This window comes from Sciurus carolinensis, chromosome X (assembly GCF_902686445.1).
Source record: "Sciurus carolinensis chromosome X, mSciCar1.2, whole genome shotgun sequence".
Classification (NCBI taxonomy): Eukaryota; Metazoa; Chordata; class Mammalia; order Rodentia; family Sciuridae; genus Sciurus; species Sciurus carolinensis.
Window position 1 is genome coordinate 90,826,344 of NC_062232.1, and position 25,031 is coordinate 90,851,374.

At 33.8% G+C, this 25,031-nt stretch overlaps 1 protein-coding gene across 4 annotated transcripts in view; it reads right to left on the reverse strand.

Moving 5' to 3' along the window:
- Positions 1-375: 375 nt before the first annotated feature.
- Positions 376-25,031, reverse strand: part of Acsl4 (acyl-CoA synthetase long chain family member 4) — a 92,014-nt gene continuing 67,358 nt past the window's right edge. For all 4 annotated transcript variants that reach the window (XM_047536197.1, XM_047536199.1, XM_047536198.1 and 1 more), the window contains exons 10-16: positions 23,340-23,479; positions 22,249-22,421; positions 19,843-19,917; positions 17,516-17,707; positions 15,385-15,499; positions 12,871-13,028; positions 376-3,236 (exon numbers count right to left, since the gene is read on the reverse strand). In XM_047536197.1, coding sequence (XP_047392153.1) covers positions 3,079-3,236; positions 12,871-13,028; positions 15,385-15,499; positions 17,516-17,707; positions 19,843-19,917; positions 22,249-22,421; positions 23,340-23,479 — 1,011 coding nt within the window. In that variant the 3' untranslated portion in view covers positions 376-3,078. The remainder of the gene's footprint in view (positions 3,237-12,870; positions 13,029-15,384; positions 15,500-17,515; positions 17,708-19,842; positions 19,918-22,248; positions 22,422-23,339; positions 23,480-25,031) is intronic.

Consider the following 25,031-nt stretch of genomic DNA (forward strand, 5'->3'; position numbering starts at 1 on the left):
CAGTCTGATTCCAGAGCTCTAAATACCATTTTATATATACTCCCATTTATTCCATAAATTAATATCTTCCTAAATATTAACCAGCCTAAAAGTACTAGTTCTCACTAGCACCTACCAATAATCCATGAAACATGAGTATGATTTGTCCTACAATATCAGTGTTACAAAGGATTCTATTCTACTTACTGTATTAAAGCAGTAACTTTCAGTTCAAATAATTCAAAATAATGGATAGAATTTATGAAAGCTGGGTTAACTGCTTCATGTAATTCCATAGACCAAGAGATGGGTACTTTAAAAATTATATGCTTAAAAGTTTGGGTCATTTTCAAACTTATAGATTTCATCTTGATGCATAAATAAGTACAAATGAGCTTGATAACATGGGTGGATTTATTTCACAAGATTCGAGTGCAAAATTAAAAACAACAAACAAAGCTTTTCATCAAGAATAAACACAAAATCTAAATAACAATTCTGCAATCGTGCATTTTAACAGAAAGTACAAATATGAATACATTATAATTTGTAACTACATTCAAAAATTAAAACATTTCTCTCCAAATCCAAAACACCACACAATCTTTAACCTGTTCTCAACTTGTTATCTTAGAAACATTTGTCATATGCTATTAGGAAAATATAGGCAGGATTACTAATCAGTCTCTGTGATCAAAGAAACATTGCTCTCCTTAACTTCTGAGTTTTTGAATCATTCATATGTATTTTGGTTCTGAAAAGCCATACAATGATACCTCCATTCTAGGAGAAAAAACAATGAATACAAGTATCAAGTAGGCAAGATACTTTCATTTAATTAAAGCAAAAGTCACAAGTGTTTGACTTAGAAATGTACATACTTGTAGTAAATTTATTAAGTACAACTCTATTTGATGGTTTACACATAACTATGAACCATTTAAATAGGTATAAAAATGTGAGATCAAAATCTGTAAGCTCCAATACTTAAAAAGTCACTATGAATATGGAAAGATTTACATTTACATAAACATGTATAGTTTTAGATGAAAAATCAGGGGGTAGTGGCATCTCCCTGGTCCCTTAACAATATTTGGATTTCGCAAAGAATTAGCAGCACCCAACCTTAAGTGTTAATTACTGTTTCTAAAGGACCTATTCAACAGATTAGTTGGCAGTGTTCCAGCTTTAGGGAGATGGGGGTGGGTGGGGGTGCAAACATCTGAGATAAGATAGTATGCATGCACTCACACATTTAAAATCACCATTCTAAATAGGGTTGGGGGTCACATACTGGAAAAGTCTAATAAAATCATCCTTAAAGGATTAACAGTGGGCCAAGAGTAGTAGAAGTTGAATAGCAGTCTACTTGATAATAATGGTGTTTCACTCTTCAAAGGCAAGTTGGGAAGAATGAGAATACTCATACATAACTTCAGGAAAACTTACCTAGAATTTTACTTTGCAGAACACTGAACAGAAATCTTTACAAAAACCTTCATTCTTGCTTATAATACCAGATGATTTTTTTCCTTATTACCACCATATACATAACATTTAAATATTTTCTTTATAAATATTTCAGAGCAAAAAGAATTCTCTTTGTTGCAGTGGTGGCCCACATCTGTACAAAGCAATGTAAGCAATATATATATATATATATGTGTGTGTGTGTATATATATATATATATGAATATATATAAAATGATTAAGAAAAAGTGCAAAGAATAACAGTATTAAGAATTTTTGCTTTTTGCAGTAACTATGGTTCAAGTGTGAATATCTAATCCCAGATTTTAATTATAGATTTAAAAAGAAACCCACACTCCATGTTACTATGCAAACATCAGTCCCTTATCAAGTATCTCCGCCCTTCTCCCAAATGTAGCATTTCCAGTTTCTAAACTCTTCACAAACAGGAAAAATGTGGTAACAGTGTTTTCTTCCCTTTAACTTCCCAAAACTCATCCAAGACAATTAATCACCCGTAGGTTTGAACAAGATATTGGGGAAGTCATTCATCATCACCCGCTTTGCTAAAATTAAAGCAAAATGAAAGGCTCTCTGAAATGCAAACTACCGATCAAGAATCAAATCAGCAACAGCAAACAGATCATAAATTACAAATGTAATTTAATATGAGTACATTTTCGAATCAATCCCTGTTATCAAAGATAAATTCAGAGTCTAAATCTCTTTTCCAGGTTCAGTGCTGTGCAAGGGTCATAATTCTAAATATTTAAGTTTTCATCACCTTTTCCAGAGAAAATGCTTCCTGTTAAATTGTGATTAACTTTCCATCATTTTACTCTTGGTCTCAGTTTTTCATTTTGGACAAACACAAAAAGGCAATTTTCAGCATTTTAAAAATTGTACTTTCCTCTTTAGTCATTCAAATAATTACAGTTACTGATCTCAAAGATTTAAAATAACTATTCAATTCCCCTTCAAATATGTTACTAGATATTTTTGGTATGTATATGTTGTTTTATTCTTACTTTAGGCACTGTAATTATTCACAATAGTACAATGATTCTACATCTAACCTATTTAACAATTGTGATCTTAAAATAATACCTCCTAAGGTACTATTTTACTCTATTATATCATGACTGAATTTTCCCTTCAAGATAGTTAGAAGAGAATTTTAAAGCCCTGCAGCACTTCTGCTTTGAGTAGTGTTAATACATATTTTTGTCATGCTTAATATTTAAACTTCTGAACTAGGCAGACGATAGATATTGGAAGCTGCAAATTTCCTCAAACTACATTCTACTCCAACTCCAATTTATTTTGTTCAACATTAAATATTTTGATTATGGAAAAAGTGTATTAGGCTTTTTTAAACAGAATTTCTGCTCTAAAATTAATAATACATCTAAAGGGAAATAACTTTTCAATTTCAGTTTCACTAGAACTATGCAAAACTAAGTTAAAGTAGACTCAACAACTATTTTAATCAGTTTTTTTATTACTACATCTTTAGAATGATATACCTACATTCTAAACAGACAGTTCGACAAAGGCTTAAACTCTAGAACTGAAAAAGAACCAGGTCACCCTTCATGTAACCTCTCCTACGAGCAGAAGAGCAACATTTTATTTGCCCCCATACATTCGCTCAATGTCTTTGAGGTAATGGTTCTTCAGTTCCTTCCTTTTCAGTTTGAAAGCATCAGTTACCAAACCAGTTTCAGGGGTCCATGGCTCTGGGCTTAAGCGAACCTTGATTGGAATTTCAAATCTCTCCAATTTCACTGAAATGAGAAGGAAAGGGATGGGAGACAGGGAGACAGAAAGGGGAGTAGGGGAATGAGGAGAGAGGAGAAGAAAAGAGAAAAATAATTAGTAAAACATGAATTCTGTAGAATTTACCTAGATGACACAAGTGATAAGGCAAACTTATTTAATGGTTTCGAACAGTTATTAATGATACCACTGTCTTATCATTTTATTTTGTATTTCTCAAAATACACATAAATTGTTTCCATTAGATAGCTTCGGTCTGTAGTTTTTATTCATATAAACATACAAATGCATACCACCCCTTCCTCTTCAGAGGAATACATTTGTTGTTCCCTCAATCTGGGATGTTTTTTTTCCAAAATAGTTGTATGGCTTATTTCCTTACTTCCATGTGTCTGTTCAAAAGCCACCTTCTCAGAGAGGATTTTGTGACCACTTATAACAAAAGAGAAGTCCTCTTGTCTCTCTGTATCTTCTTGTGCTATGCTTTGATCAAAGTACTAACCCCCACCCAACACATTATATGTCACCCACTAGAATTTAAGTTCCATAAAAGCAGGGTCTATGTTTGTTCACTGGCAACTACAGGGCTATATCCTTAATAAATACATATAAATTATTAGTTCATTCTACAAAAAAATTAAGCTTCTAGACAAATATTCTTTGTAAGTTGTTATATATTAAAACAGAACAAAAAGGGAATTTGCTCTTTAAATTCTATGAGAACTGATGCAGCACATGTTGTACTTGAATTAGTCAATTACATACCAGAAGTTTAAGAAAATTTTAGCTCTATTATTGTATCTAAATTCTTGAGTTCATATTCCACCAAGTTATTTTATCTATCTTCTACCTATCTATTTTTGTCACCATGGGTTGAACCCAGATATGCTTAACCACTGAGTCAAATCTCCAGTCCATCTTTTTGTATTTTATTTAGATATAGAGTCTCACTGAGTTGCTTAGTGCCTTGCTTTTGCTGAGGCTGGCTTTGAACTCACGATCCTCCTGCCTCAGTCTCCTGAGTCACTGGGATTACAGGTGTGTGCCATTGTAGGCCACAAAGTTATTTATAATTAATACAAGCTCTCCTTAAAATTCTGAATGCCCATTAACAATGTTAATCTATGAATAAAATTTATTTTATATGCAATGATTTAAAACAGCAATTGCACAGAGGTAAATATTTTCATGTTTAAAAAACTACTGCTGAACAGCCTGGACAACTTGAAAAACAATTTGATTTCAGTGGTAAGCACAAAGAGTTCAATTTCAAAGAAGTCCTTGTTCATATTGTGGCTGAGTTTTATGAAAGTTTTGGTAAATTAGTGAATTTCTCATTAAAATGTGAATATAAAGTCAAGTATGAAAAATAATCTTTTAGGGCTGGAGTTGTGGCTCAGTGGTGGAGCGCTTCCCTACCATGTGTGATGCACTGGGTCTGATTCTCAGCACCACATATATATAAGTAAAATAAAGATCCACTGACAACTAAAATTTTTTAATAGTAATCTTTTAAATATTACTTAGAATCAACTTCCTAAAAATAACGCCTGAACATTTAGTAAAGGAACATAAACCTTGCTTGAATTAGCCGTGTCTATTCTGTTCATACATTACAGCTCAGTTACAGTAGAGGTGCCTGAAATATCTGACTATAAGGTCACATTTGGATCTCAAGTCAACAATTAAATTCTTAATTTCAGATGTGGCTCCCAAACCTATCCTTTTTTTTTTTTTTTTTTCATTTTAGTTTCCCTACTTACATAGGTCCTACTCCAGAGATACTGACAAAATTGGGTAAGGCAAGCACATTATTTCAGTTGCACACAGGCTAATTAAGGCACATTTATAAATGTTCATGTATTCAATCTTCATTAGTTAAATTCTTACATAAAGAGGAAACGGAGCAGCTTTAGGGTTTCATTTTGGGAACTCCTAAACATTAGTACCATAAGCTACAGTATTGAACAATAAAGTTTCCTGTAAACAGAATAAAGTAATTGCCAAAAGCGAGAAAGATGAAAGATTAGGGGAGGGAGAAACAAACAATTTTTGCATGTGGCATTTTTATCTGAATTAACTTGAATGTTATAAAGTGTGGCCTGCAGGTGGCAGCAACTAGCAATTTTTATGGCCTTTGGTTCTCCTTCAAATTACCTAAAAACAATTACTTTGCATTCTTATAATACTATCTCTACCTCACATTTATATTTAAACATAAAGAGAACTACTAGGAACGATGTGAAATCTTAGACACATTTGCTGAATACATTCCAGTCTATTGTACACCATTTTACATAATTCTCCAAAATGACAATCTTGAAGTAAAAGGTTAGAAAAATCAATATTTTGTGGAACAGAAAAGCTTATGATTTAGACATTTAGATTGTGATTATCATTCATTATTCAAAGCATAAATTGTTCAATTTCATGCTTCACTCTAAGAACAGGAAATTTATCAGGGCCTAGTGGATCCTAGGATATTTATTCTGTTTTCTGCCTGATTAAGATGCAGTTTGACTTTCTCCATTATTGCTTTTACAGTTAAAAATGCAATGATAATTATTCGAGTAATTTATTTTCTGTCAGTGCATTCAGAGAGTAAAAATAATTGGAGCATATCTCTGGTGAGTAGTTTATCAGTTAAAATACCTTTATGAAATACTACATCTTTTTAAAAATCAGGATTTATATAAAAGAAAGTTCTGGAGGGTTGGTGACATTAATATGAAAGTGCATTATATCATTAATCCTGCAATTCTCACTATGTTGAAGAAGAAAACATTAAGCCACGATTCTTATAGTTATATAAATAAAATTTCAATTTGATTATGTTAATAGGTCATTGTTATTTAAATCTTTATAGTGTCTAGAGTTCAAAAAGTTCTTGAGAAAATATTTATCAATTTAAAAACAGTTGAAAAACTATTACTATTAACTGTTTTCAAACCAAAATGGAACCTAAGTAGTTTACTTTTAAAATGAATAGAAATAACAATAGCCCAGTTAGAGTAATGAGTATCTCTGATGGAAATATAATCCAGTAAGTTTTTCTGGGGGAAGAGGGAATAATTTGGCAATGTAGGGAAAAAATCTTTAAACTTTATATTCTCTTTGACTCAGAAACTCAATTTCTAGGAATTCTTACTAGCAAAATTATCACACAAGAAAATTACTGAGTATAGTAGATATGTGTTACATTGGCTTAAAGTGGGGGAAAATGGGTATCTCACCTAAAACAAGGACTTAAATAGATACTCCTATACCAGAATAACATTTAGCAATTAAAAATGGTATTGCAATTCTATAGCTACTGACTTAGAAAATATTAATGATGTTGACAGTTAAGTACATATGCTAGAAGATAAATTCATTACTTAAAAGTAACTATCATCAAGTGATTTTTACTTCCTTCTTTATAATTTTCTTCATTGTCCAATATTTTATAATAAGTACAGGAAATCTGTAATCTGAAAAATGATTACTTTCATTTTTAAGAGTGAAACAATGGATTAAAATTAGATTAAAAGCTTCTAATTAAACATAAAGTGTGTATACTTTTTCTCTGCTTGTCTGGAAAATAACTTAAATAGTTTTAAATTCTTAAATGAAAAAAGGTATTAACCACAAGGAAAGAAATAAAACAAGAAGGCGGCACTGGATAGGAGAGTTCAATAAAAATTTAGAAAACAAAAAGCTAAAGTATTAGTGGTAACTGAGAGTTGAGAGGGATAAAACAACTGCCTATGGAGAAGAGCATTAATAAGTAGCAAAGTGACCTAATGGGAGAGTCAAGACAAATACCCACTGAGCTAAGCCTCTGAAGACAAGAAGAATGGGTAATACCGAAGATTGGAGAACTGGTCCCCAACCTGTTTAGAGAATAGTCCTTTCTCACCCTGTGCTGCTCTTCCCAAACCAGCCTGGGGACAGATTTATTTTTTTGGAAAAACTGCACTAGAGAGACTCTGGACTCAAGAACATGGGGCAAAATACAGGCAGAGTAAGGATCCAGTGAGGGCAGGACCTGCTGTGACCCACCCTATCTCTCCCCCAGCCCCTTGCTCCCTCTGGCTATAAGAATGTTGGCAGTCAGGCTAATATTGCCCAGGCATGAGATGGGCAAAGTCTTCTTCAGAGAAATGGAGTGAACTGAGAAAAAAAAGACACTAACATCTGAATAACTTTTCAGTGAAACCCAGGAAGCTTTCCAAACATTTAAAAAAATATATTTCATTCTTAAAAATGAAGGCACAGACTAGGATCAGCAGACACTTGAGAAGCCACAACCAATGCAACCATAAAGTAGAACTTGGAGGAAAAGGAGAAACTAATAGAAGAAGGAAACCACATAAAAGGAGTCCCTTTAATATCCTTAGAAGAATAACAGACAACAAATTGATTGAATTCATAAAAGAGCAACAGAGTATTATTAAAAGGAACACTGGGAAAATATTAACAATCTTTTGAAAATTAACAATCTGAGACTGGGAACTGAGCATTCAAAAGACATAAGAGCCCTCTTTCACCACTTCTATTCAACACTGTCATTGAAACACTAGCCAGACCAATCAAACAGACAAAAGAAATTAAAAGGATATGCATAGGAAAAGAAGAACTCAAGCTACCACTATTTGCTGATGACATGATTCTATATTTAGAAGATCCAAAACATTACACTAGAAAACTTCTAGAACTCATAAATGAATTCATCAGCAAAGTAGCAGAATATAAACTTGATACCTTTAAATCAAATGCATTTCTATACATAAGTGACGAATCCACTGCAAGAGAAATCAGAAAACCACCCCATTCACAATAGCCTAAAAAAATACTTGGGAATAATTCTCACAAAAGTGGTGAAAGTTCTCTACAATGAAAACTACAGAACACTAAAGAAAAATTGAAGAAGACCTTAGAAGATGGAAAGATCTCCCATGCTCTTGGATAGGCAGAATTAATATTGTCAAAATAGCCATACTACCAAAAGTAGTGTACAGATTTAATGCAATTCCTATTAAAATCCCGATGACATTCTTCCTAGAACTAGAAAAAGCAATCATGAAATTCATCTGGAAAAATAAGAGACCCAGAGTAGCCAAGGTAATCCTTAGCAAGAAGAGTGAAGCAGGAGGCATCATACTACCAGACCTTCAACTATACTACAGAGCAATAGTAACAAAAACAGCATGGTATTGGCACCAAAACAGACAGGTAGACCAATGGTACAGAATAGAGGACACAGAGACAAACCCACATAAATATGGTTATCTCATACTAGACAAAGGGGCCAAAAATAATACATTGGAGAAAAGATAGCCTATCCAACAAATGGTGCTGGGAAAACTGGAAATCTGTATGTAACAAAATGAAATTAAACCTCTATCTCTCATCCTGCACAAAAATCAACTCAAAGTGGACCAAAGACTTAGGCACTAGAACAAAGACTCTGTACCCAATAGAAGAAAAAGCAGGCCCAAATCTTCATCATGTAGGCTTAGGACCTGACTTCCTTAACAAGACTCCTAAAGCACAAGCAGTAAAATTAAGAATCAATAAATGGGATGGTTTCAAACTAAAAAGCTTCTTCTCAACAAAGGAAACAATAACATGAAGAGAGAACCAACAAAATGGGAAAAAATCTTTACCACATGCAACTCAGAGCACTAATTTCCAGGATATATAAAGAACTCAAAAAACTTAACATCAAAAAAAAAAAACAACAACAAATAACCCAATTAATAAATGGGCTAAGGACCTGAACCGATACTTCACAGAAGAAATATAATTGGTCAACAAACATGAAAAAATGTTCATCATCTCTTGCAATTAGAGAAATACAAATGAAAACTACCCTAAGATTTCATCTCAGTTCAGTCAGAATGACAATTATCAAGAATACAAGCAAAAATAAGTGTTGGCAAGGATGTGGGGAAAAACGTACATTCAAACATTTTTGGTGGGACTGCAGATTGATGGATCAACTCTGGAAAGTAGTATGGAGATTCCTAAGAACACCTGGACTGGAACCACCATTTGATCCAGTTATCCCACTCTTTAGTCTACACCCAAAAGACTTAAAATCATCATACTACAGTGATGCAGCCACATCAATATTTATAACAGCTCAATTCATAATAGCTAAATTATGGAACCAACCTAGATGCCCTCAACAGATGAAGGGGTAAAGATACTGTGGTACGTATACACAATGGATTATTACTCACCCTTAAAGAAGAATGAAAGTATGGCATTTGCAGGTAAATGGATGGAACTGCAGACTATCATGTTAAGTGAAATAAGCCAATCCCAAAAAGCCAAAGGCTAAATGTTTTCTCTGATAAGTGGATGCTTATCCATAGTCGGGGGTGGGTATGGAAGAATGAAGGAATTTTACATTGCACAGAGGGGAGTGGAGGGTTGAGGGAAGTGAGGGGAGGGGTAGGGTGGTAGGGATGGGAAGGATGGTAGAATGAGAAAGACATTATTACCCTATATACATGTATGAAAAAAATTTTAAATATTTATCACTGTCAAAAAAATGACAATGAAAAAAATCTTTCAATACCACATATTACTTTACTAAGATTTACTCTGAAATATTTACATTTTTCCTGTTCCCAAATGAAATTGATGTTTACTTACTAAGAATAAAAATAATAGATATGAGGTGATAAGATTGAGGGACTCTGCCAGAATATGAAACAAAAAGACAAAGAGATAAATAGATGATAAAACTAGATGATAGAAACAGGTAGTCCAAAGCCTTATAAAAGTAGTCATACACACACGCACACGCACACACACACACACACACACACACACACACACTGGGAATGAACAAAAAGATAAGTATTTCTAAGAACTGAAGGGCAGAGACCCCCAGATTGAAAGAAACCACATCATGTCTACATAATGATAAATGATAAAAGACTTACACCAGGGTATACCGCTATGAACTATCAGAATACCAGAATTTGATATAATCAACCTCAAAACTTAGAGATAAAATACAAAAAGGTACAGGAATATGGACAGAAGTGGAATTTTCAGCCAGCAACACTAAAGTTAGAAGACAATGGAACCAAGACTCCAAGACAAATTATTAAGGAAAAATGATTTACAATCTAGAATTCTAAAATATGCCAGGCTATAGCTCAATGGTGAGAATATAAGAAGCATGTAAACAGATGTGTAAATATATCTCAAATATTTACCTCCTATGCACCTCTCCTTAGGAAACTGGTGGAGGATATGCTTTATTCAAATGAGTGAGCAAACCAGGGAAAAGAAAGACATAAGATTCAGGAAACAGGATCTAACACAGGAGAGAGGCAAAGGAAATTCCTGGGATGATAATAAAGGGAAGTTATGGGGTATAAACAGTCCAAATTTCAGTGGGAGGATGAATGGTCCTACGAAGGAAGTTGCCAGGAAAAGGAATATACAAATATGCTCTGCTTTCCTGTACTTAGTATTTTTATAACTTTATCAGAATTCAGGGGAAGAATTAATAACAGGTACAAAGAAAACTAAGTAGAGAGGTACTATTAAAATCAGGAAAAACGAAAAGTTGTCCAAGAAAGGAAATGGAATCATAAAATAATATGTAGTTCAGCTGTGAATATTTTTAGTTATGATAATACAAACATCAATGCAAAACATGAAATTGTACTATATATTGCAAAAGGGAGTATGTAGATGGGATGGAGAGAAGATGATAGCTACATCATCTTCTGTGGTAGGAAGTCCACAGATCCAAATGAAAAAGGCAAGAAAGAGCAAAAAAAGAAAAAAAAGAAAAAAAAAAAAGAGAGAGAGACAAATGCCATAGATTAAAACATGTGGAAAACATGGAGGGCTGCTATTTGACACAAGTCTTGTGATATTATTTGCTATTTTAAAAATGGTGTGTGCTTATTAGTACACTGAAAAGAATTAATAGTAAAACTCTAAACAGGTTATAAAACTGGTCTACTATTTGGCTTGACAGTTACTTTTTAAATTATTTGATTTCTCAGTCGATGTTCTAGTACATTTCATCCAACCGTTCTGCTCATTTGAAACTGGAGACCACTCTCTTTCCTGAAGTTCTCTCAGCTTGTTCTCCTGGTATCTGGTGAATCACACCCTCCACCTAAGTCTCTTCCTCCATCCATTCCTTAAATGCTGGTGTTGTCCAGGGACCTGTCTTCAGCCTCCTGTTTTCATTTTAAATTCTCTCCCATGGCTAGTGTATCTACCTTCATGATTTCAATTATACCCAACAATAAAGGTCTCTCTCATAACGTTTGGTCTAACATACACAACCTCCTGCTGGAAATTTTAACTCTGATTATCCAACAAGAATTTCAAACTATGTATGTCCCAATATGAACTCATAATCTTCCCTTATAAGCTGACTTTTCCTCCTGTATTTTCTAGTTCAATCAATAGTAACATCAACCTTGTCATTTGAGCTACAAATCAAGGGGCCATCCTACACCCCTTTTCCCTTGCCTACATTATTCAAGTGATCATCAAAGGTTGACAATTTTCCTTCCTAAATATTTCCTGATTTCCTGGTTCAGGGCCTTATTACTCCCACTCTCATCTAAGTATCTACTATAGCTCTCTTAATTAAATTGGTCTCCTGTCTCAGTCTGGGTCCTCTCAAGTAATATCTTAATGGTTTGGAGGCTAGCCTGAATGCATCTGTCAGAAATGCAAATCTGACCATATCACTAACCAGATGAAATCTTACAATGGCTCCCCATTGCTTACAATATTAAACCCAAATTTCAGAAAATGGCATACATAGCACTACAGGTCGTGGCCTCTGCTTATCTTTACAACCTTATCTTGTAGTTTACCAGTAACACCAAAGTACTTGTTGTTCCCTGCCCACATCTCCTTTTACATAGCTCTATACCTTTACTCCTGATGCTCTTTGGTCTAGAATTCTCACCCTAGTTAATTTTAATTAATCCTTAAGAATGAACTTAAGTGACATTTCTATAAGAAAACTTTCTATGAACTCCCAGGACAAATTAAGTGCCCTCATCTGTGGTACCATGATTCTCTGTTCCTATCTCTATTGCTATTAACATGGTTCTCTCTCTTGTGTCCCTCTCACTGGATAATGAGCTCCAGGAGAGAAAGAAATGTATCTTACTAACTTTTATATTCCTAGTACCTGATATACTGCCTGGCACATAGTACCTACTTGGATGTTCTCCAATTGGCTATTAATATACCATCTAAGACAGTCCATTTAGAGAGCCAATGTACATACACAAAGCATAGTAATAGCTACATTATTTACTAAAAAGTTATTAGCTTCTAGCTTGCAGATATAAGGTAGACCTACATAATACATATCTTCAAAGATGGACTATTCTAAACACAGGCTAGATAATCACTTTGTAGGGATGTTACAATACACAATAAACAACTAGACAGATTATTCTACTGTATGACTTTTAAGAATCTTTCCAACATAAAATTCATTACATATTCTTAAGAGGTAGATAAATATTTAAGAGTTATGTATTTCATTACTAAACCATGTATTTCATCATTAAACAAAAATCTTGAAGAGTCTAATGCATAAGATATTATTAGATGATGTTTATGGATTTCAACGAACTAGCAATTTCTTACTGGCATTTGCAGCTTCTCGGATTTCTTTCAGTATTTCGGCTTCCATGGCAGGGTTATTGCAGATATCAACCCAAGTTCCTTCTACCCCCTTCTGTTGTGCCAAAAGTGTTAACTTTTTCTGATTAGGAACCACAAAACTGATCACATAGGACTGGTCACTAAAAATTAGAAAATAAAATAGAAATTAAAATAAGCAAAAATATTCATAAGCTACACAATGGTATAGTACAGTACATATAATTCCAACTATACATTCCTCTTATTTGTTAATGTTTCTTTAAGAAGTAATAAAACACATAACAGTGAAATAAAGACAGAAAAACAGACCAATGGACTAGAAGAGAGAGCCCGGAAATTAACCCTTTCATTTATGGTCAAGTGATCTTCAACAGGGGTATTAAGACCATTCAATGGCAAAAGGGTAGTTTCTTCAAGAGATGGTGCTGTGAAAACTTTGCATTAACATGCAAAGGATGAAGATGGACCTTTACCTTCCAAAATATATAAAAATTAACTCAAAATGGATCAAATACCTAAATATTTAAGAGCTAAAACTATAAAGCCCCTAGAAGAAAAAATAAAGAAAAAGCTTTAGGGCAATGTATTTGGTAATTTTAAACCAAAAGTACAAGGAACTAAAGCAAATATTGACAAATAGGACTGTGTTAAAATTAAAAACTTCTGTGCCTCAAAAGACACCAAAAAATAGAGCAAAAAGGCAATCTATTGAGATGGAAAAAATATCTTTAAGTCATGTATCTGATAAGGGCTTATTCTATAGAATATATAAAGAACTCCTATAACTAAACAATGATAGCAATAAAAAAACAAATAACTCAATTTAAAAACAGCTCAGATGGTAGAGTGCTTGCCTTACATGCATAAGGTCCTGGATTCAATCCTCAGCACTACACACAAAAAATTAAAAATTAAAAAATAAAAACAGGCAAACAATTTGCATAAAAAATTCTCCAGAGATGATAAACAAATCATATGAAAGGAGGCTCAACAGCAATAATCATTAGGAAAATGCAAATCAAGACAAAAATGAGATATCCCTGAACACCCATTAGGATGATTACTATAAAAAAAAAAAAAAAGATAGAAGCAAATGTTGGCAAGGAGGTGGAGAAATTAGAATACTTGTGCCTTGCTGCTAGAAATGTAAAAATGGTGCTGCTAATATGGAAAACGGTATGGTAACTCCTCAAAAAAATAAAAAATGTAATTACATATGATCCAGCAATTCCACATCTGGGTGTGTATCAAAAATAACTGAATGTTAAAGAGATGTTTGCATATCCATATTCATAGCAGTATTATTCATAGCAGTATTATTCAAGAGGTGGAAGGAACCCAAGTGTTCACTGATAGAAGAATGTATAAACTATTGTACATTCTATGTATTGATGCTAGAATAATATTGGCCTTAAAAAGGAAAGCAATTCTGACACATGCTACAACATGAATGGACCTTAAGGACATCATGCTAAGTGAAATAAGCCAAACATAAAAAGACAAATACTGTATGATTCTTCTTATATGAGGCATGTAGAATAGTCAAATTCATGGAAACAGAAAGTATAATGGTGGTTGCCAAGGGTTGAGGGAAGGGAGAAATGGAGAGTTGTTTAATGGGTATAGAGTTTTAGTTCTGAAAAATGAAAAATTTCTGGAGATTGACTGTCTAACAAGGTACATACAATTAATATTATTGAACTGTACACTTAGAAATGGTGAAGATGGTAAATTTTGTCAGTTTTTAAGCACAATTATGATTTCAAAAAAAGAATAAAGTCTATAAAATAAAACATATTGGTACTGGGAATTGAACCCAGGAACACTCCACCACTGAGCTACATTCTCAGCCCTTTTTGTATTTTATTTAGAGACAGGGTCTCACTGAGTTGTTTAGGGTCTCACTAAGTTACTAAGAGGGACTTTGAACTCGTGATCCTCCTGTCTCAGTCTCCCAAGTCACTGGGATTACAGCCATGAGCCACTGCACCCAGAAGAACTTCGTTTTATTCATTTATTTATATGCAGTGCTGAGAATCAAACCCAGTGCCTCACACGTGCTAGGCAAGCATGTTCTACCACAGAGCCACAACCCAAGCCCTTTCTTAGGCTTTTGATCTAGAAAAACTTGGATTAAAACCTCATCTCAACCTGCACTAGCTGTGTGATCTTTTTGGGAAAATTACTTATGCTATGACTTATTTGTTATGGATGCTAAATGAAATGACTTCTGTGGCATAGATAAGTACTTAACAAGATACAGTAAGTATCCAATCAACAGTTACAATGTACAAGTTATCCTACCTAATCTTAAAGTTTTTGAATTCAAGAACTTCCATAGGAATTCAAGAACTTTGATAGGAATAATTTTTCAACTCTGATGAAAGATCTAGAGGAGTTTGATGTTATGCTTATGATCATAAATAATCAAATTCTTTTCTGATTTTCCTTTTACTGTAAGTATATAAAATATAAAATGTCAGTTTTGAAAGTTACCTTTTGGCAAAAGCACAGATGTTGTCAATAAGAGGACAGTTCTTCAATGCAGCTTCTACTTTCCCAAGAGACACATATTCTCCCGCTTGTAATTTCACCAGATCTTTCTTTCGATCTGTAAGTCATGAATAATGTTTCATAATGGTCTGTTTCATTAAGATACTAACAATTCTATTTTTTTTTGTGGTACCAGGGATTGAACCCAGGGGCACTAGACCACTGAGTCACATCCCCAGCCCTTTTTATATTTTATTTAGAGACAGAGTTTCATATTTCACTAAATTGCTTAGGGCCTTGCTAAGTTGTTGAGGCTGGCTTTGAACTTGTGATTCTCCTGCCTCAGCCTCCCAAGTCACTGGGATTACAGGTGTGTACCACCACACCTGGCAGGTATGAACAATTCTGATTTTTTTAAAAAATTTCATTGCCTAAAGCTTTACAGAGATACTTCTTTTAAAATCTCATTACATATAGACATATTGTTTGTCTATACATATCAGTTAAAAAGAAAATGCCTAATTAAAGAAGTACTGGCTAAAAGCTATACCCTATACTCAAAACTTGAACATCTTATCATAATCTTAAATATTATAATGAAGTTAATAGAAATAACAGAATTTTTAAGAATTAGTTTTTTGATTTTTAAGAAATAACAGAATTTTTAAGAATTAGTTGAGAATCTTTTTTTTTTTTTTTTGGTGGTACTGTAGATTGAACCCAGGTGCTCTGCCACTCTCAGTCCTTTTTAAATTTTACTTTGAGATAGTATCTCACTAAATTGCCCAGACTGGCCTCAAACTTGCCATCTTCCTGCCTCAGCCCCCCAAGTTGCCCATGCCCTGGTAAAGCATTAGATTTGAATAGTAGCTATGCATACTACTAGCTATGAGATTCTTGGCATGTCATTTAACATCTCTCACCCTCTCTTTTATCAGGAATATTGATGCCTAACTCATACAGGATGTCACACTATATCTGCCATATAGAGAAAATTTTAAAAATGTTAATCCCCAATTTTCCATATTTAAAATTATCTTCTTTAAATAATTGTGCTCTAAGAAAATGCTGGCACAGGATGACCCAGCTTGAACAATCATCGACTTGCCTGACAACCTTTGTGTGAGCACTGATTTGCCTACCCATAGCCTGGGAGATGACTCTACAGAAACAACCTTTGATTCTAGTGCAATTAAGTCTCAAAGGAAAAAAAAAGGATTATTGGTTCCCAAATGAAACATGTTTCTTGGGAATTTCCCCAGTTGATCAAATGTCTAGATGAAAAACTGATTTTCCCAGGTAATCTCTATATCTGGGTCAGGTATTGTAAAGTCCAGCAACAGAGTAAAATGAATCCCTACAGCTATGAGTGAAGGAACTATATGGCCTGGGAAGGGCCTGACTGGGACTCTGCAGAATGGTCCTTATTAGTTAGTCAACTTTTGTTTTAACTTTTTTCTGATTAAAGTGAATAGAATATTTCAATTGGAGCTACTTCTTGAATTGCTCTTTTAACATAAAGGTCTACTTCAGTAAACTCAGTAAGGGTAATGCCAAAGGAACTGATATTCTCAGAATAAACTTGGTGTTATGAATTGATATTATCATTTTCTAAGTTTTAGGACTAGTTAGAGTCATATAAATGACCACCAGGAAAACATGCCCCTGCCCCCCCCACACACACAAAACGTTGTCCCTTGGGTGGAAAGTAAAGTGTATGGCATAGAATAGGGTATGTTACAGTAACTAGTTCTGCAGAACTACATGTAGTTGACCAAAACATACCTCTCTTGAACTATTTTTGTTTTCTCATTAACCAATCTTTTATTTTCCTGTCATTCAAATGCTGCTGCAGTTGCTACTGTTGGTACTGCTTACTAAGGTTGAGGTACTGCTCTGAGAATTTTATATATATATATATATCAACTCATTTAATCCTAACAGATACTGTATGAGATTGGTGTTGTTGTCCCTATTTTATAAATGGAGAAGCTCAGGTATAAGTTAAATAACTTGCCCAAAGATTGAACCCATATAACCATCAACCCTATTGATGACCTGACCAATATTATTTCACACATATGTTGAAATCACCAAGACTAAAGAAAAATACATAAAAAGAGCATACACTGACCTATAATCTGTAAACATCCATCAGGATGGAATTCTCCAATATCACCAGTACAAAACCATCTTTGGCCATTTTCGTCCACAGAATAATCCTCTGCTGTTTTCTCTTCATTTTTGAAGTATCCCATGGAGATATTCTGCCCACCAATTACAATTTCACCTCTGGGGTTTGGTTTGTCATGAACTGTATAACCACCTGTAAATAATAAAAGTAAATCAGTTACTGTTCTAAAACAAAATTTACCTTCATTAACTTTTTAAATTGTGATTATACATATTAGTGGGATTCATTAGGCCATATTCGTATTTGTATATAATCATTTGATCAATCTCATTCCCCTAGTACCTTTCCTTTCTCTCCCCTCCCCCTTCCTCCTGATCCACTTGCTCTACTCTGATCTCCTTCTTCTTCTTTATTAATATCATTATTATTATTATTGAGTGTATTATATGTATAAGCAGGATTCATTGTGGCATATTTGTACATGAATATAGCATAATTTGGCAGATTTCATTTGCTAGCACTTCCCCATAACTTCATTAGTTCTTTAAGTTCCTTTGTTAATATTTTTCTGCTGATCAAATTTTTCAGCATTAGTTGGAAGAGTATTAGTTTACATGTAATCAGTTTTACATGAAGATAGTGGGTGACTGTGATTTTGGGAGCACCAGCTCAAAAGTAATTACCATCAACAACTACCCATCCCAAACCTTCCCATGACAAAAACCTTCACCACTAAAGCTTAGGGTTCATTAGAGTTCTGTTAGAATGGAATCACCCCCAACATGATCAACACTTATAATTGTTATTATAAATTAGTAATAAGTTGGCATCAATGTGTTTCAGATTTTTTCTAAAGGTTTTAATCAAACAGAATAGATAATAAGTACCTAAGAAAGGCAGTATCTGAAGTGAGAGTGAAAGGGAGGTTATGGAAAATAGAACACAAAATTTATTCATTTTGTCTGTGGTCCGGCATGACTTTAAAATTTAAGAAATTGAAAAAATTGAGAATAACTACTAAAATATGTTATCATTACTCACTGCCTCTTTATTACTAAATAAAGCTGACTTTAAGGAAAATATATAAAAATCTCAACTTATAAAATGAGATTGATTAAATTTTGGGTCATAAAAGGATTAAAGAGTCCCTTTATTAGCTGTTCCTATAAAGTTAAAAGTATTCAATATGTCAAGATGACAAAATCCACTATATGCAAAACTTTAAAAACATTCTTATTATATGACGCTAAAAATCCTTTACAGCAAGGAAAACTCCAAATACATGTTCAAATAGGGACCCCCTCCCCCAAACTGACATCTAAAACTCAACACCAAGAAATTAGAAAATAAGAGTTAAAGGCAAAAGTATACTTACCAAGTTTACTATAATCATTTCTCTGTATAAAGGGCCTAGCAAATAACCCATCTAATAAAACAATTTTGATCCTGATGCCTAATATGCGTATACACACTACCTATGTTTTCTTCAGATTTTTATTGTAAAATTGGAATGACCTCCCCATGAAAGGAAGGAAGATTCAGTCCTAAAGTGTAAAACTCTTGAGAATCTACTGACTTTTAAATGTGATTTTTAATTTGAGACCAGCCTAGGCAACATAGCAAGACCCTACCTCTAAATAAATAAATAAATAGAATTATTTAATTTTTTTTTTTGAGACAGTGTCTTGTCAAGTTGTTGAGGCTGGCCTTGAATTCAAGATCCTCCTCCCTCAGTCTCCCAAGTGGCTAAGATTTATAGGCATGCACCACTGTACCTTGCTTCTAGCTCATTTGTAAAAAGGATTCCGACCAATTTTTGTATAGTACAAGTTTCCTCTAACTAGCTTGTCTCTGTAGGTATGTAAAAATTTTACTATTCAGATAGCTGGAAAGGTGAATCAGAACTATGAAAATCTTTGCTAGGGTCAAGATCTAAAATGTTAGTTTGTGTATGTGTGAAATTAGTCACTCTGTCTCCTGGAAATCTGGCTTTTTTTTTTTTCAGCCCCAACATCCTTACCAGTAAAATTGAGTTTCAAAGAATTGCTACCTTCTGTAAACCCAGGTAAAGCTTCACTAAGAATTTTTACCACTTTCCCTTCAAGTATTCTGAGGTTGAGAATCACCAGGTCTAGAATCTAGAGATTTTCTTTTCCTCTTGGGTACCTGAAAGTATTACTGAGTAAAAAGAAAGTGCAGGGCATAGGCATCCATGAGAAAGCACTATGTGTTCCCTTAGACAACCTCACACTTTAAAGAAATATCTTGAGGCTTGCAGTAATTTTTGATGTATCTAGAGTCACAAGAGCTTGTCATGAAATTCTTACCTTCCTGCCAGTCTTTTAGCTTAATTTCACAGCAAATAAGAGGAGCCCCAACTCTGCCAGTAGTATAGTCAGTAACTATGAAAGAAAAGCAACAAATATTAGGATACTACATTTCAGATGTACACACTGAGAACCCAGAAACTCAGTGTCTGAAAGAAGAGGTTGTAGTAAAAGGAATGCAAAGGGTAGTCATTTTTCAGTGTTTCTACTCCATTTCAAGTGTATTTTTGCACTTCAGGGTTATAGTTTAGATAATTAGATATACAAATCTCTTTGATGAGGATTCCTGCTCTATCACTCATTGGCTATGTAACTTGGATAAGTTGCTTAACCTGTTTATGCTTCCATTTCTTCATCAATTAAACAAGGATAGCAATAGGGCCTGCCTCATTAAGGGATAAGCTCTGAAGATTCATTGAGATAGTATATGGATAGTACTTAACACTTCTTGACACAAACTAAGTGTTCAATAAATGCTAGTCACCTCAACAGATGAATGGATAAAGAAACTGTGGTATTTATTATACACAATGGAATATTATTCAGTCAAAAGAAGAATGAAATTATGGCATTTGCAGGTAGATGGAGTTGGAGAGTATCATGCTAAGTGAAATAAGCCAATCCCAAAAAAACAAAGGCCAAATGATTTCTCTGATAAGTGGATAATAATACATAATGGGGTGGGGGGAGGTAAGGGAAGAATGGAGGAAGGATGGATTGTGTAGAGGGAAATGGGAGGTGGAGAGGGGCGGGGGAAGGAAAAATAATAGATTGAGACAAACATCATTACTCTGCGTACATGTATGATTACACAAATGGTACGACTCTACTTTGTGTACAACCAGAGAAATGAAAGTTGTACCCCATTTATGTACAATGAATCAAACATTAAAAAAAGAAATATTCATACATAAAAAATGCTAGTCACTGTTAAACATCATGATGATAATATCCTTTGTAATCTGTGATTACTGTTAGCAATAATCACATATATTTATAGACAGCTTATTATGTGGACAACACTATACTAAATATTTTGAAGAAAACACAAAGGATAAGGAAATCCTGCCCTTGGTGATCTACAAATGAAGTATCTGGGAAGAAATACATGTGAAATAACTTAGAGAGCATTTAAATACTAAACTGCATGGCACTAATGGTGAGCACAATAGTGCCTTAGAGACTTGAAATGTCAATGTAAAATGAAGTAGTTTGGAAAAGACTTCATTAAAGAGTCGGGCATTAAAGGACAGCCATGAGCAGCTAACAAAAGGGCATTTCAAGAGAGGGAAGAGAAACTATATAGAGGTGAGACCAAAATTCCATGTATAAGAAAGAGGTCATGATTGGCTTGCTTAGAGAGAAAAATCAGGGATGTATATTTGTGGAAAATGATGATGGATAGTTGCAATAGTGCCAGATTAAAGATGTCTTAAAGGTGTATTTAGATTTGTTACACCATTTATCAAGAAGTGAGTGAGGTAGATGGGCCTAATAGAAGAATAAAGGATAGATTTCATATGACAGAACACACATGGATACAGTCACTGAAAGGCTGCCACCTCAGAGCAGCTGAAAGTCATGAAAGGTAGAATGACAACATTGGCTTGGAAGGCAAGGAGCAACCTAATTAAGGAATGGGAAGATCTGACAGAATTTAACAATATTACAGAGTAAATATTCAGCTTTTAAGGGTACTTAAAAGCTGGTACCCTTAATGATTTTAAGGGTGACGATACCATTGGAAAAACAAATCATGTGGTAGTGGAGAGATGGTTTGTGATAAGGAAACTGATTTTAGACACAATGAGTTTAAAGTGATAGTGAGATCATTTTAAAAAATACTTTACCCCAGTGTTTCTCAACCTGGGGTGATTTTGCCCCACAAGGATATGTGGCAAGGTTTAGAGGTATGTTTCATTGTCACAGCTTAGGTAAGCAAGTTCCTACTGCTAAGTATCTGACTGCTAAACATCCTTCAATACACAGAAGAACTCTCAACAATAAAGAATTGTCTGATGCAAAGGTTGGGAAATCCTGACTTGAGGTGTTGAAAATAAAGACGTGGAAATACAAAATTTAAGACAGGAATGTTTATTTAAGAGGAACATATTAGTGATACTTTATTCCATGAGTACAGTTCTCCAAAGGAGTAATTACTTAGAAAAAGAAGATTAAAGGATTAGGGTGACTAAATTTTGAGGACTGAAAATGTGGCATAAATATTTACATGGCTTAAAACTAAAGGGTACACACAATATGCTTAAGTATTCACAAAATTAAAAATTAGGTTTGCATCGAATGATATTAAGAGATTATAAATAAATCATGATTTCCAAAGATAATGCAAATGAATTTATTAGCAATGACTAACATAAAATTATTGGCCACATTAATAATGCCTACCTTCAGTAACTGTCCCAGCACCACATGATTCTGTCAGTCCATAACCCTGGCCAATGGGGCAGCAGAAGCAGACATTCATGAATCGGTGTGTCTGAGGAGACAATGGGGCCCCACCTGACAGCATCATACGGACATTCCCTCCCAGCAGAGCCTTCACCTTTTTAAAGAGTAACCTGGATAAAAGGAGAGAGAAATTATTTTAATACATGCATACATTATTCTTGGCGACACACTAATTTATAAACTCTGGAAAAGATTTCTCAACTATGGTTGAACATGTACATTTCAGAAGCATGCTGGTAATAAGATGTTAACAAAGAAACAACTAATACATCTTTAAAAAATTCCAGAAAAGCTCCTAAACACCCACCCTGAAATTTGCAGTATTGGGAAACTGCTCTGACATACTGTAAATGAAAGAAAATGATGTCACAGGGAAAAAATGTGGTTATCTTTGAAGCAGTTAGTCACCTAACTTATCTCCCTTCAAATAAAATATGCTTTCCCATCCCTACCCCCAGTACCACATTTAAAATAACTGTTATATTCACACATTTCCTATACTATATTATGAATACAATAAATCAGAAAACTCCATGTGAAATGAATCTTGAAGATCACTTTTTTAAACCAGAACTGTCACTTCTTAAACTCAAGTGTCTTGACTCAAAAGTCTATTCATTTTTCTTCACAAGACCCAATTTTATAATTAAATCTTAAACATTTATTTCATTATTAAAATTTATCAAATTGCCAAGTTCAGAGTCCTGTGCTTACTGTATAAATACTAAGAATAAAAGAGAAATTCAGCCTTATGGTTATGGTGGTAATAGTGATACTAAATTGACTTGTCATTTACTCATTCATGTTCCAGATTTAAACATACCCACACACACCCAAACACACAAATTGCAGGTACAATGGCATGGACTCATATTTCCATCTACTCAAAAGGCTGTGGCAGGAGGATTGCCTGAGCCCAGGAGTTTGAGGCCAGCATGTGGGAAACAAGGAAGAACTCCATCTCAAAAATAATAATATTAATAATAATAATAAATACTCAAACTACAGGTCCTATGAAATGTACTTACAGATTGCAAAGAGGTGCATCATATCCCTTTTTGATTTGCTCCAATTTGTAATCATACCCTATCTTGAATAGAGTTTTCTGAATATAATTCATTTCTTGAACTTTACTCATAACATTCTTATAAATTCTATCCATGATTTCCTAAAAGATAAACAAAACATTTAATAATCTGAAAAGAATTACACTAACACTTGGACAGTCTATAATTGAAGATACCTTATTTGTAACATCTCAGATATATGTCTCTAGGATAATGGACATATTTATTTCTTTCATTATAGAATTAATTTTACTTGTTCACTCCTTCAAAAAGACTATAATACATATATCAAAATAATACATTGGACCCCATACATACATATAATTGACAATCAAAAATAAAACTTTAATTTAAAAAAAGATAAAGAACAAGTATAGGGGTTTCTTCAGTTCTATATCCTGTTCATCTAACACTTTAAGAAATGTTAACTAAAGTATAGAGAATTCACTCACTCTCACAGAAATATTTAATTATTCTTAGATAGCATTGAAACACCCAATATGTTGAAACTAATCCTAATACTTTATCTATATTTTAACTATGACCTTGTGACTTGCAGCACGTAACAGTTTCTTAAAAATCTTATGTCCCTGTAATTTAGGCACTTCTATTCCATTTTAATAGAATAAAATTTAACAAAAAAGAGCAGTATTCTTACTGCTATGTGCAAAAGTAGAAGTAGGATATGGTTTAGAATATAATAATTATCAGGCTAACATGTACAACACACAGAAAAAAAATCCTAATCACTAAATGATGCCTTCTTGAAATTACCTAGCACAAATTAACAAAAATTATTGCATAAAGCACACTTGCTTATACATACCTAGTTTAAATATTTCAAGTATCAATTATCAGTATAAATTAAGTTGTCCTATAATGAATAACTTCATGGATGGTTCTTTCAGTATTAGAGTAGAGCCAATCACAAATGAAGTCAGCAGAACCATTCCTTAAAAGGTTGTTTTCTCCATTTCTACAAAAGGAATCATGATTGTGTAACGGAAATGTTTCTCTAGATCTATGTCTGAGAAATCCCAATATTCCCCTAAAGGGATTTAAAATCCTGTAACTATCCTTTTAAAAAACATAAAGGACCCTAAAGTGCACACACACAAAAGCAAGTGCATGGGAGTGAGACAGATGTGTCAGAACCACTTCCACTGCTTTTTTCAGTACTAGATACTAATCATGGGCGTGGAAAGGCCTCAGTGAGTAAGTAACACTATAGAGTTGCAACAAGTTGGCAGGATTTACTGTTAGCTCATCAAATCACCCTTTATCTCAAACTAACATTACATGATGTTCCATTGAGTCACTGCTTATAAGAAGCAGTGATTATTCTGAATCCTCACATTGTGAATATTAACAGCACTAAATCAATCTTTTATTCATACCCAGGAATGAAACAAACTCAAAAGCAGCATCTATCACAAACAGTTCTTGAGCTGGGGATGTAACTTAGTGGTAGAGCTTGTGTAGTGTGTGTAAGGCTCTGGATTTGCTCTCCAGCACCATGAAAGAACAATAACAACAACAAACAGTTCTCAAGAAGGAGATTCTTTCTTTTAAAAAGAGCCTATTTGTAGAGGAGTAGGAAGAACTAAGGGAACCAGCAAGTTTTGGTGAAGTGCCAATGAACTAGCAATATAG